The sequence below is a fragment of the Elephas maximus genome, chromosome 8, assembly GCF_024166365.1.
Source record: "Elephas maximus indicus isolate mEleMax1 chromosome 8, mEleMax1 primary haplotype, whole genome shotgun sequence".
Taxonomy (NCBI): Eukaryota; Metazoa; Chordata; class Mammalia; order Proboscidea; family Elephantidae; genus Elephas; species Elephas maximus.
The window spans coordinates 85732168-85746709 of record NC_064826.1 but is presented as its reverse complement, the minus strand read 5'-3'; the positions used below and the strand labels follow the sequence as shown (position 1 = coordinate 85746709).

Below are 14542 nucleotides of genomic sequence, written 5' to 3'. Positions count from 1 at the left end.
CCTGCCCTGACCTCAAAAAAACACATTAACTGCTAGCACCAACCTGGAAAGACCCCACAGTCCCACAAGCACTGTGGAGGGACCCGGAGCACCCAAAACTTGTCACCCAAAATCAGGGAAAGAACCTGCTTTCCCACCTCCACTTAATCCTGTAAGGGAAGACATATGAGCCTAACCACAGAGGACTCGCATGTGGGTGTGACCCACCATACCCATTAGTGAAAGGAAATCACTCCTAGCCAACAGACACCACCAAAGTCTCATATAGACCAGAACCACAAAATAACAATTAAAATAATACAAAAGAAGAAAGACATTCTAAAGAGAAAGCGAAAAATAGCTCCAGATACATCAAAACAAAACAAAAAAATCAGCACAAAACAAACACACATACAATCAATCAACCAATAAACTAACACCTTAATGCCTCAGAGAAAGCAGACAATAGCAAATCATATGAGGAATCAGGAAATATGGCTCAAACAAGTGAGCAAAATAAGGAGGCAGAAAACCTTCCTAAGGAATAAATGGTAATAGAACTACCTGATAAGAATTGAAAAAACTTACATGTAGGATCCACAAAAAGATCAAGGAAAACACAGACAAAACCCTAGAAGAATTCAAGAAAACAATACAAGAACAAAATACCAAAATAATTAGAAACCATACAGAAACAACAACTAGAAACCTAGAAGATTGATAATGAAATATCAGAATTAGATAACTCAATGGAAGGACATAGAAGTAGAATTGAATTGATGGAAGAAAGAATCAGTGAAATAGAGGACAAATCTCTTGATACTAATTTGTTTGAAGAACAATCAGAAAAAAGAATCAAGAAAAATGAAGAAAGCCTAAGAGTTATGTGGGACACTATCAAGAGGAATAATTTATGCATAATAGGAATTTCAGAAGAGGAGGAGGAAAAAGAATTTTTTTGCAGATTTATTGGCATAAAACTCTCCTAATATAAAAGACAAGAAGATTTCCATCCCAGAAGCTCAATGAATCCCATACAGGATAGACCCCAAAAGAAAGTCACCAAGACATACCATAATCAAACTTCCTAAAACCAAAGATAAAGAATTCTGAGGGCACCTTGAAAAAATTAAATATCACCTACAAAGGGACACTAGTAAGACTAAGTGCTGATTTCTCATAAACCATGCAGGCAAGAAAGCAATGGGATGACATAAATAAAGCTCTGGAAGAAAAGAATTGCCAACCAAGAATCCTATATCCCGCAAAATTCTTTCAAATATGATGGCAAAACTAGGACATTCCCAGAAAAATAGGAATTAAGGGAATTTTTAGAAACCAGAGCAACCTTACAAGAAATATTAAAGAGAGTCCTTTGGACAGAGAACCAGCAACAGATAACAACATGAGATTAAGACACAGTATAGCATCACCCAGATACCAACTGAGATAAAGAATTCTAAAAAGTAAAATAGAGCTGCAAAATTGAAACCAAGGAACCAGAGATGTCAATATGTAAATGATGACAACTTAAAACAAAAAGGGAGAATAAATGGTGTAGTTGTAGAACTTCCATATGGAGAGGAAGTCAAGGCGATATCAAGATAGATTGTTTTAAACTTAGGAAGATAAAGGCAAATTTCAGGAGTAAGCACACACACAAAAATTAATAAACCTACTTAAAGAAGAAAATAAAAAATACTCAGTAAACACAAAATCAACAGCAATGAAGAATACGAAAAGAAAATCCATAAACAAAAAGAACTCAGCACAGAAAATTAAGTGAAACAAACTGTTAACACTGCACAAAAAAAGCATAACAAAATGGCAGCAGTATACTCATAACTATCAATAATCACACTGAATATAAATGTTTTAAATACACCAGTCAAGAGAGATAGAAAAAAATGTCCCATCAATATGTTGCCTACAAGAGACACACCTTAGACACAAAGACATGAATAAGTTAAAAGTCAAAGAATGGGAAAAACATATCAAGCAAACAATACTCAAAAGAGAGCAGGAGTGGTAGTAATAATCGCTGGTACAATAAACTTTAAGTCAAAATCCATTATAAGCATCAAAGAAAGGAATTATGTAATGATTAAAGGGTCCACCAAGAGGACGTAACCATAATAAATATTTATGCACCAAATGGCTCAGCTCCAAAATACATAAACTCTAACAGAATTGAAAAGAGATATAGGCCTACAGTAGTAGGAGGAGACTTTAACAAACCACTTTTGATGATGGACAGAAAAACTAAAAAGAAACTCGACAAAGATACAGATGATCTAAATAACACTATCAACCAACTTGACCACATAGGCATATACAGAACACACCACCCAACAGGAGCACAGTACAAATTCATCTCCAATGCACATGGATCATTCTCCAGATTAGAACATATTTTAGGTCACAAAGCAAGCCTCGATAAATTCAATAACATCGAAATAATACAAAGCATCTCCTCTGATCATAACGCTATAAAACTAGAAAGAATAAGGAAAAAAATTAAACACGTGGAAACTGAAGAGCACCTTACCGAAAAACTATTGGATAATAGAAGACATTAAAAATGAAGTTAAAAAATTCTTAAAAGTCAAATGAAAATGAAAACACAACATACCAAAACCTTTGGGACACAGCAAAAACAGTGCTCACAAGAGAATGCACATATCAAGGAAGAAAAAAACCCAAAATCAATAGCTTTCACTACAGCTCGAGCCAATAGAAAAGGAGCAGCAAAGAGGTTCACAGTCATCAGAAGAAAGGAGATAATAAAGATCAGAGTAGAAATAAATGAAACAGAAAACAGAAAAACAATAGAAAGAATCAATAAAACTAGAAGTTGGTTCTTTGAGAGCATCAATAAAATTGACAAACCACTGGCCAAACTGACAAAGGAAGAAAATGAGAAGATCAAATAACCAAATGAGATGGGTAACATTACAAGAGAACCAGCTAAGATAAAGTGGATCATAACAGAATATTATGAAAAATTGTACTCCAACAAATTTGAAAACCTAGGAGAAATGGACAAATTTCCAGAAACACACTACCTACCTAAACTAACACAAAAAAAAAAAAAACAAAACACAAATAGAGGTAGAAAATTTGAACAGACTCATAACAAAAGAAGAAATTGAAGAAGTCGTTAAAAAAAAAAACAAAAAAAAACCTCACAACAACAACAACAAAATCCTAGCCCAGATGGCTTCATTGGAGAATTCTATCAAACATTCAGAGAAGACTTGACACCAATTCTACTCAAACTATTCCAGAATATAGAAAGGGAAGGAATATTCCCTAATTCGTTCTATGAAGCCAGCATAACCCTGATACCAAAGCCAGGCAAAGACATCACTAAAAAAGAAAATTGCAAACCAATATCCCTCATGAATATAGATGCAGAAATTTTCAATAAAATTCTAGCCAACAGAATTCAACAACAGCATATCAAAAAAATAATATGATCAAGTGGGATTCATACCAGGGATACAAGGATGGTTTAACATCAGAAAAGCAATGTAATTCATCATATAAATAAAGGAAAAGAACCACATGATCATCTCAATCAATGCAGAAACGGCAATTGATAAACACTTTTTCCTGAGAAAAACTCTCAGCAATATAGGAATAGAAGAGAAATTCCTCAACATAATTAAGGGTATTTATGCAAAACCAACAGCCAGCATTATTCTCAACAGAGAAAGATTAAGAGTATTCGCCTTGAGAATGGGAACAAGACAAGGATGCCCTTATAACCTCTTATTCCATACTGTACTTGAAGTCCTAGCTAGAGCAGTAAGGCAAGAAAGGGAAGTAAAGAGTATCCAAATTGGAAAAGAAGAAGTAAAACTATCCTTATTTGCAGATAACATAATCCTACACGTAGAAAATCCCAGAGATGCCATTAGTTATGAGAACTAATAGAAGGATTCAGCAAAGTGTCAGGGTACAAGATCAACACAAAAAAATCAGTTGGGTTCCTCTGCACTAACAAGGAGGACTCTGAAAAGGAAATCAGGGAAACCGTACCATTTACAGTAGCCCCCAAAAGGATAAAATACCTAGGAATAAACCTAACCAGAGACATAAAAAATTTATGCAAGGAAAACTATAAAACATTAAAGAAACTAAAAGAGAGCTACATAAATGGAAAAACATTCCATACTCACAGTTTGGAAGACTTAATGCTGTAAAAATGTCAGTACTACCAAAAGCCATCTATAGATACAATGCAATCCCTATCCAAAACCCAACAAACATTCTTTAATGAAATGGGAAAACTAATCTCCAACTTTATATGGAAAGAAGGAGGCTCCAAGTAGCTAAAGCAATTGAAGAAGAAGAACAAAGTAGGAGGCCTCACCCTTCCCAGTCTCAAAACTTACTCTACAGCCGTGGTAATCAAAACAGCAGACACATAGGCCAATGGAATAGAACTGAGCACCCAGAAGTAAATCCATCTGTGTCTGGGCAGCTGATCTTTGACAAAAGGTCAAAGTCCACTCAATGGGCAAGAAACAGTGTCTTTGACAAATGATGCTGGCAAAACTGGATATCTATATGCAGAAGAAAAGATCAGGATCCCTACTTCATACCATGCACAAAAACTAACTCCACATGGATCAAAGACCTAAATGTTAAGCCTAAAACTATAAAGTTCCTGGAAAATAACTCAGGGCCAAAATGAGAGGACCTAATTTTTGGCATAAAGAGCCTATTAAACAAAACTAAAAATGCACAAACAGCAGAAAATAAGTAAGTGAGACCTACTAAAAATTAAATATTTATGCTCATCAAAAGACCTTATCAATATAGGAAAAAGTGAAACTATAGACTGGGGAAAAATCTTTGACAATTGACATATTTGATAAGGGTCTAATCTCTAAAATAAATAGAAAACTTCAACAACTCACCAGCTAAAAGACAACCAATCCAGTCAAAAAATGGGCAAAGGACAGGAACAGGCACATCACCAAAGAGGACATTTAGGTGGCCAACAAATACATGAAAAGATGCTTGTGATCATTATCTGTTAGAGAGATGCAAATTAAAACTACAATGAGATGCCATCCTACCCCTGCAAAAATGGCAATGATCAAAAAAACAGAAAACAACAAATGCTAGCGAGGTTGTGGGGAATTGTAAAATGGCACAACCGCTATGGAAAACATTGCGACGCTTTCTCAAAAAGCTAGAAATAGAAATACCTTATGATCCAGCAATCCCACTCCTAGGTATACATCCTAGAGATCTAAGCATTAATCACAATAGCGAATAGATGGGAACAACCTAAATGCCCATCAGTGAATGAATGGATAAACAAATGTGGTACATATATATGAGGAAATACTACCCAACCATAAAGAATAATGAGGAGTCCGCCAAACGTATCATGAATGAATCTGGAGGACGTTATGCTGAGTGAAATCGGTCAATCACAAAAAGACAAATATTGTATGTTCCCACTATTATAAAAGTCAAGAATAGACACACAGAAAGCACAGTTCTTTGGTGGTTACTAGGGATGGGAGGGATAGGAAGGGGGAATCACTTTCTAGATAGTAGACTTTTCTTAATTTTCCACATGGGAAAGGGAATCCAAATATGGGTGAAGTCAGCACAACCTGACCAAGCTACATAAAGACGCTAAGAAGTGCATGAGGAAAAGGTACAATTTTGGTAAATGCCATAACATACAGTTTTGCAACAACAGCAAAAAATATATGTGTGGTTACCTAGGTAGATATGGATACATGTGTAGTATTAGGAAGGCCTATTTGAGTAAATACACGTGCATGTATAGGTATATCTGTAGGTATTTGTATATATATGTGTGTGCTGCATGTATATATCCACATATATAACACATAGGGGGCACAGTTACGGAGGCTTCCTAGACATATCCAAACAACTTGCAGGATTGGTTTACTGGGTCAGATGGCGTGGTACCATAGCCTCAGGGAACAACTTAGTCAATTGGCATAACTTAGTTGCCAAAGATAATGTTCTACATCCTAGTTCGGTGAGCAGCATCTGAGGTCTTAAAAGCTTGTGAGTGGCCGTCTAAGATACAACTATTGGTCTTTACCTGTATGGAGCAAAAGAGAATGAAGGATATCAAAATGTCAAAGAAGAAACTAGTCCATGGAACTAACAGCCCACAGGAACCACAGCCTCTTCTAACCTTGAGACCAGAAGAACTAGATGGTGCCCAGCTACCACTACTGACTCTTCTGTCCAGTGACACAATAGAAGGTCCTGGATATAGTGGGAGAAAAATGTAGAACAAAACTCAAATTTCTAAAAAAGACCAGATAGAGAGACTGATAGAGAGTAGAGCAACTGCTGAGACTATCGCCCTAAGATACTCTTTTGAACTTGGAGTTCAAGCTATTTGTGCAGGTCATTTTTCAACTAAATAATAGATTGGCTTATAAAACAAACAATGTCAACCATGAGTAATGTGCTCCTTTAAATAATTAGCTATATGAGACCAAACGGTGAACAATTACCCATAAGCAAAGATGACATGGCAAGGAGGGGAAGGGAAGCTGGATTCGTGAAAACAGAACAAACAGAACGGGAATGAGAATGCTGACACATTTTAAAAACTGTGATCGATAGCATGGAACGATTTGTAAAAAAATTGTTAAAGGGGAACCTAATTTGCTGTTCAAACTTTCACCTAAAACACAATAAAATATTATTAAAAAAAAACTAATTAAATAAAATAAAGAAGTTCCTTTTTAATTTAAATCAGATTTCCTCCTTGCAAAAGGTTGGTGGTTTGAGTCTACCCAAAGGAGCCTCGGAAGAAAGTCCTGGACATCTGCTTCTGAAAAATCAGCCATTGAAAACCCTATGAAACACGGTTCTATTTTGACACACACGGGGCTGCCATAAGTCAGAACTGACTGGGAGACAACTGGTTTTTTACTTGTACTTGAAGGCTGTTCCATTCTCCTCTGTGAGAAGCAACTGGTCACTATTCCCCCATTAAAAAACAAAACAAAACAACCAAACCCATTGCCGTCGAATTGATTCCAACTCATAGAGACCCTATAGGACAGAGTAGAACTGCGCCATAGAGTTTCCAAGGAGCGCCTGGCGGATTTGAACTGCCGACCCTTTGGTTAGAAGCCGTAGCACTTAACCACTACGCAACCAGGGTTTTCTATTCACCCGTAATCACCCTATATTTTTGTGGGCTGTGGCTGGGATGCTGTACCTCCGCCCCTGATAAAATAACAAAGTGGAGTTCCCAGGGTCTCAAGCAGATGGATTGAGTTGCTCTACTAGCTGTGTTTTGTTTTTTGTTTTTTTCCCTTCCTTCTTGAGAAGCCAGCACTGTCGTTTGACAGAGAGAGCCCTGCTTCCTGCCATGTCCAGACTGTTCCTGGAGGCCTGGCAGCTCCGTGCTGGCCCCAGGAGAGTTTGCTTTATGCCTTACTGGATGAATTGCCCCCTCTCTCCTCTCCAGGAAATAAGTGGTGCCAGTTGTCACCTGTTCACTCCTCAGCTGCCAGCTGTGTAAGAGAACATTTAGGCGCGTTAGTCTGCCTTGAGACATTGGGCCACTCATGGCCATTTTCCTTTTTCAGAGCAATAGATCTGAAAAACCCTCTGGTGCAGCAGGTACTGGAGAGGAGGAATGAGGTTCTGTGCATCTTGATACAAAAGATCGTGACGACGCAGAAGTGTGTTATCTCTGAGCACGTTCAGGTTGAGGAGAGGTGTGGCGGCATGGTGGGGATCCAAACCAAGACCATACAGGTGAGTGTCCAGGGGGTAGGGGTCACCAGGTCACAGGCCACAGTGGCCTCTCTGGACCCAGCAGTGGATACCTGGCCAAGGACCTCTTTTTTGAGGGGATGTCTTCATTAGTCAGGACTCTGGAGTGCGTTAATGGAAATCCAACTCAATTTGGCTTACTCGAGGAATGTATTGGCTCATGTAACCAAAACATGGGGGGTAATCTGGCTTCAACCGCTGTTCAGTTTAGGACTGTAAGATTTAAAGGATGGGTGAGCTGCCTGCCCTTGGGCTGATTCCCTCTCAGATAGGCTCCCTCCTGTGGTGCTGGCAGCCCCAGGCTTTCCTCAGACCCAGGGGAAAGAGTACCTCAGGGCCTGCTCTTACCTGACCAACCTGGGTCGTGTCCATTCCTGAAGCAGAACCAAGGCCAGGGCAACAGGACATTCAGATTGGTCAGGTGGGCCTGGGTCACATGCCTTCCTTGTGGGAGGGAGGCTTCTCTGAGGTAACGGGTACTGATCAGGCCAAATCCACAGATAATCACAGAGCCGCCCAGAGCCAGGTATCTCAAAATGATTAGTTTGTGATCAACTGCCTCAAATCCTTTGTGGATTGAGTTAGGGCAGGTAAAGATCAGTATATCAACAGATAACTCTGGATTAAATTATAGACAGTCTTCCCAGGCTGACCCATGAGCCAGTATTAAACTTCAGTGGAATAAGTGACCATCAACCCCAGACTTTCCCTCCAGCTTGCCACAGTGTTCCACCCTTAGAGATTTACTTCTCATTTGTCTTAGTCATCTAGGGCTGCTATAACAGAAATACCACAAGTGGATGGTGTCAACAAAGTGAAATTTATTCTCTCACAGTCTAATAGGTTGCAAGCCCAAATTCAGGGCATTGGCTCCAGGGGAAGGGTTTTTCTTCTTGGCTCTGGAGGAAGGTCCTTGTCATCAATCTTCCCCTGGCTGAGGAGCTTCTGAGCTCAGAGACCCAGGGTCCAAAGGATATGTATTCCTGCTCTTCATTCTTGGTAGTATGAAGTCCTCCTTCTCTGCTCTATTCCCTTTCCTTTTTATCTCTTGAGAAATAAAAGGTGGTGTAGGCCACATCCCAGGGAAACTCCCTGTACATTGGATCAGGGATGAGACCTGGGTAAGGGTGTTACAATCCCACCCTAATCCTCTTTAACATAAAATTACAATCACAAAATGGAGGACAACCACAGAATACTGGGAATTATGACCCAGCCAAACTGATACGCTCATTTTTGGGGGAACATAATTCAAGCCATGACATTTTTTTTAAATATATTTTGTTGTTGTTGCTGAGAATATACATAGCAGAACATACACCAATTCGACAGTTTCTACATGTACAATTCGGTGACATTGACTACATTCTTCAAGTTGTGCAGCCATTCTCACCCTCCTTTTCCAAATTGTTCCTGTCCCATTAACTTAAACTCACTGCCCCCTAAATTTCCTATCTAATCTTTTGAGCTGCTGCTGTCTGTTTGACCCCATATAAAAAACCCATTGCTGTTGAGTCTATTCCGACTCATAGCGACCCTATAGGACTGCCCCATAGGGTTTCCAAGGAGCAGCTGGTGGATTCGAACTGTTGACTTTTTGGTTAGCAGCCAAGCTCTTGACCAGATGTCCTGATCCCACGCAGATAGTTCTTAAAGGAGCATAATGCTCATGGCAGACATTCCATACTAATTAAGCTATTGTTTGGTTTAAAGAAGACTTTGGGGGTTATTTTTGGTTTAAGGTTTAAAGCTTATCTCAGGGCAATAGTTTTGGGGGTTCATGCGGTCTCAGTGGCTCCAGAAATCCTGGGGTTAACTTTTGACTTTTTCTAGAGGACCCAGGGAGGTCGTATTTGGAAGGAGATGGAGCTATAGGTCTAGAGCCTGAGCTCTCCCGGAGGAAAGCTGGCCAGGCAGGCAGGACAGAAGTGATGTGGGAGGTGCCTGGTGGGAAGTGGCTTAGGTTGACCCTGCTGATGCTTCTGCCTGAAGTCACCACCCACCAAAGTCCTGGAGTCTACCAGGGAGTCAGGGGGCCAGCTGCCAGCTCTTGACCCAAAGCATCACACTAACCAGGATCAAGTGGCCTAAAATAGTTCTTTCATCTCCAGTTTTGAGCCAACAAATAGGAAGAAATTCTTATCTTCCTCTCCTTCGGGTGTTGTGGGAAGGGATCATATTTGTGACAGTGTTTGCAGGAGACAGTTTTGATGCCTGATTTCTTGGCAGTTTTCTTCTCTAACCCTGCTCTCCTCTCCCCACGGCCACCTCTGCCCCCACTTTTGTTTAACCCACAAGGCCGGACATTGGAATGATGAGCTTGGGGGTTCTCTCTCAGCTAGGCTCCCCCAGCCAAGCTTTGATATTGTTAGGATCTCAAAATTGGCTCCATAACCCTTGGTGAGGGAAATGGGAAGTTATCTTCTTTATTATCTTCATTATTCAGCAACATAGATCTAATTTCACTGTTTCCCACACTTTGGGTTTTGGTGCCAGGGGTTTGTTGGACCACTTGGGAATATGTATAAGTCTGATTCTGACAAAGTTAAACCCTAGCCTCTGCCTTCTTCCTTCTGCCTCTTCTCCACTCAGTTCAGTAGACATTTTCTGAGCACCTGTGTGCAAGGCATAAGGCTGGCCCCGTGGGGATGCCCAGAGAAGCCAGGCCGAGACTGAGTTCACAGGTGATTAGTATCCTGGTAGACGAGTGTGCTCTTGCCCACAGGTGTCAGCAACGGAGGATGGGAACGTGCTCAAGGACTCCAATGTGGTGCTGGAGATCCCAGCTTCCACCACTATTGCCTACGGCGTCATCGAGTTGTATGTGAAGCTGGACGGCCAGTTTGGTGAGTGCTGGCCTCTTGCTTGGGGCTCTCAGGAGACTGTCGAGGGGCATGTATTCTTTCCCTGAGACACACACTTGTATAGGATCCCTTACTGCTTTGTGGGATATGGGAAGAGAAGCAAGAGAGAGCAGAAGAGGATGTCCCATGACCTGGTTCCTGGACCTGTGGGATGCATTGGGTGGCCTTGGGGAGGGGATGTGAAGAGCAGCTCCACCTTCCTATCCCAGTCATTGGTGTAGGGCAAGGTTTCACCAGCACGGCATGGGGTTAAGAAGTCAGACAGACGGGGCATCAACCCCGCACCACTGTATCCTCTGAGGTCTCAGGCAGGCTGTTGGATCTCGCTAAGCTTTAGCTTGCCCTTTTTCAGAAGGTGAAAGATTCCCTCACGAGGCTATGGTGAGGATTAAATTAGGATATGAAATGCCTGGCACAGAGGTCATTTATTAAGTACACCACCTTAGCTATTAAAATTACCATTATTATCCCTCCCTCCTTCAATATAAAGTCAAAAATAAACTATCCCTCCTCTGCTGATAATAAATGTGCCCAGAGCTTTGGAGATCCTGGTCATTGCCATGTTGCTGTTGTTCTTAGGTGCCATCAAGTTGGTTCCCAGTCATAGCGACCCTATAGGACAGAGTAGAACTGCCTCACAGGGTTTCCAAGGAGCACCTGGTGGATTTAAATTGCCATCCTTTTGGTTAGCAGCTGAGCTTGTAACCACCGTGCCGCCAGGGCTCCGTAGTTAGAAGGTCATTGCCGCAGTTAGAAGAAAATAAGGGCTTTAATTTAGCTAGTGTCTGCTGATCTTAGATGCTCACAACGCTTCCCTCACGCTCCTCCCGAGAAGAGGTAGGCTTGAGCCCAAGAAAACTAGTCACTTCTTGGGGGCATAAATAAATAAATATAATGTAATAACCCTAATGTGCAGTGGCTAAGAGCTACGGCTGCTAACCAAAAGGTCAGCAGTTCGAATCCACCAGTCGCTCCTTGGAAACCCTATAGTGCAGTTCTACTCTGTCCTATAGGGTCAGCAACAGGTTTTTTTTTTTTTTTTTTTTTAAAGATGATACTATGGTTATGTTTATAAAAAAAAGACTACTTGTTTTTTGAGGAGTCGTACTGAAATATTCACCAATGAAATGGTAATATGCCTGTGATTTGATTTAAAAAATAATATGGGTGGAGTATAGGGGGTATGTATGTGTTGGAGAGGGGTTGGGGTGAAAGAAGATTGGCCAGAAGTTAATAGTTGTTGAAGCTGGACTATGGATCGTTACACAGTTCTCTCTGTTCTTGTACAATTTGATATTTTTCATAATAAAAACATTTTTAAAGTATGTGCCATAGTGAACTATGCACATGTCTGTTCCTAACTCCTGCTGTTCCCATTTGTTATCAGTCAAGAGGTAGGTTCAGGAGTGAGTTTTCAATTAATTAGCCTTTGGCAGTTATGAAGCCCACAATGAGTCACTGTAAACATACCACTGAGTTACAACTGTGGGACTCAGAACAGACCAAAATGCTAGCTGGGCTTATGTGACTGTTGAAAAGTCAGTGGGTGTTTGAGGAACAGTGGAAGAAACAGTGTCTATTTTAAGAAATAGGCTTAGAGAGGTAAGTCAGGGCCACATGAGATACAAGGGCAAGAGCCACGACCTACAGCCTTCAGGCCCGTAATTCCAAATTTTATGTCATCACGGGGATTTTAGAAACGATTATTTAATTTTTTCTTTTTGAAAGAATGTTGTTTACCAAACAACTGCAGTTATTAAGATGATTCAGTTTTACCTCACTTTGTTGTCTTTGTCTGTATATGACAAGCAGTATTACCCCATCAGCTGATGCGACTGCAGCCCTGGCACTTAGGCCCTAATTATCCTGTCAGCCTTACTGAAGGCGCATGTGTCACGTTTTAAGGCCTTTTGAAATCTTAGCTTCACTTGAGAATGCCCATGAGAGCTCTCCGGACCCTTTGGTGGCCGGGAGCCAGAGCAAGCCCCTTCCTGTTTGCCCAGGGAGGCAGCTGTGCCCTGCTAGGCCTGTAGCTCCAGGGCAGTCTGTGGATCCCTCAGGGGCCTCTAAGACACAGCCTTGCTCTGTGTGGCTTTCCTGTTTGCATTTCAATTTCAAGCCTTTTTTCTTGCTTGCTTCCGCTGTCTTTGAAAATAAACTCTTTGTGCTGCTGAGAAAAGAGGTCCCTTGGGGGTTTCTCAGCCATCCCTCTGGCTCCTCTCCCATACCCTGGCCTTAGGTGGCAGCTCCCTTGCTCTTTACCCCTGCCAAGTGCAGTGCCTTTGCAGCTTGGAGGGCAGGCGCTGTTTGTGTGACTCACTGCCTGATTTTTAAACCAGTTCTTCTTTTGCCCATCTGTGTCCTCCGTCACTCTTGCCACAGAATGTTCTGATCCAGCTTCATAAACATAGACTTGCAGGGGCTGGAAGGAAGGACCATTATGAGGGTGCCTGATCTCTCCCCTACCTACTGGGTAGGATACCCTCTGAGAGGGGTCCTGTTTGTCCTTTTCAACAGTGAGAGGAGGCCAACTCCAGGGTCCTTTGATGAAGCTGGGAGGGGCATCTCAGCCACTCAGTATGGCCCCTTCCTCTCTAGCAGTGCCACCACCCCCTGCCCCTGCCGGCCACACATGTAGACAATCAGAAACACCTTTTTTATTGTCTTGAAAAAGCCTTGTACTTTTTGTACAATTAGGGATTAAAAAAATTATTTTAGTTTTTTGGTTGTTGTAAAAATATCTGTACCACATTTGCCAATTTAACCTTTTCCACGTGTGCAATTTAGTGGCATCAATTACGTTAATCATGTTGTGCACGCGTCACCGATATCCACTGCCAAGTTTCCCATCACCATGAACAGAAACTCACTGCTTCCTAAACAATGGCTCCCCACTTCTAACAACTTACAATTAGGGTTTTTCCAGTGTCCTTTTGGCTGAAATTTCCCATCGGCTGACCTGTGGACATGGATCTGTTGTTTCCCACCTATGTCCCGAGTCTGTCCACTTTCCCACAGGCCCACTGCCTCAGAGGCCAGCATCTCCCCCTGTGTTCCCACCACAGACTCTTCATTGGCTCCTCCGCCTCTCTGATCTTTCCCCGTCTGTTCCATCCTAGCTATGTATCAGTGTGAAGATTCTAACACAGGAATGCGATCGTTTCACTCCCCTGCTTGTACAGCCTTCCATGGCTCCTGTTGTCCCAAGGATAGAGTCTGAGCTTCTGGGTGCGTGACGGTCTAACCTAGCTATGTCTCCAGACTTCCCTCTCGTCACCAGCACCAGTCAACCAGGTGGTCTTGCCACAGTCAGCCTGCTGTCCTGGAATGAGCCCCTTTGTCTCTTACTCCTGAGTGCTATGCCTGCTGCTTCTCCTGTCTGGAACACATACTCCCTGTCTTTGCCTGGCTCACTCCTCTGGAATCTGCATCACCCAAGCAGCCTTTGCTGGTCTCATCCCACCTGCCACTCTGTGTTCAGGAGCATTTCTATTTCCTCCAGCACCACCGTTAGCCCCAATGCTCCCTCTTCCCATACTTAGTGTCATGGCCTGTGCTTTAGTCCTTTTGTATTTGTGGCCCCCAGTACAGTGCCTGGCACAGAGTAGAGGGTTCTTTCACATCCTATGGATGAAGGAGACTGATGAAAGCCTTCTGGGGCTGTGCCTGTGTCAGGCAAGAGTGGTGTTGGTGCCATGGACTCTGAAAGTCCCAGTTGGTTCAGCATTATTTTAAGGGCAGCACAGGGCTCCTGATTGTGTTTATGGCTGTAAAACAGTCATGGCCCCTGTCTTCTTGTTCTCTTCCTGCCCTGTCTCCGTAAATACTGGCCAGCCATGCTCCCTGGGCCAGTGACCTGGACTTAACAGAAAAGAACAAATGACTGTTCACCT

General features: G+C 41.9%; 1 protein-coding gene across 6 annotated transcripts in view; it reads left to right on the top strand.

Annotated features, from left to right (window-relative positions):
* The window catches only part of GSDME (gasdermin E), a 78108-nt gene that overhangs the window by 43971 nt on the left and 19595 nt on the right, over window positions 1–14542 (top strand). For all 6 annotated transcript variants that reach the window (XM_049893408.1, XM_049893412.1, XM_049893410.1 and 3 more), the window contains 2 exons: window positions 7596–7767; window positions 10511–10631. In XM_049893408.1, the coding sequence (XP_049749365.1) occupies window positions 7596–7767; window positions 10511–10631 (293 nt within the window). The remainder of the gene's footprint in view (window positions 1–7595; window positions 7768–10510; window positions 10632–14542) is intronic.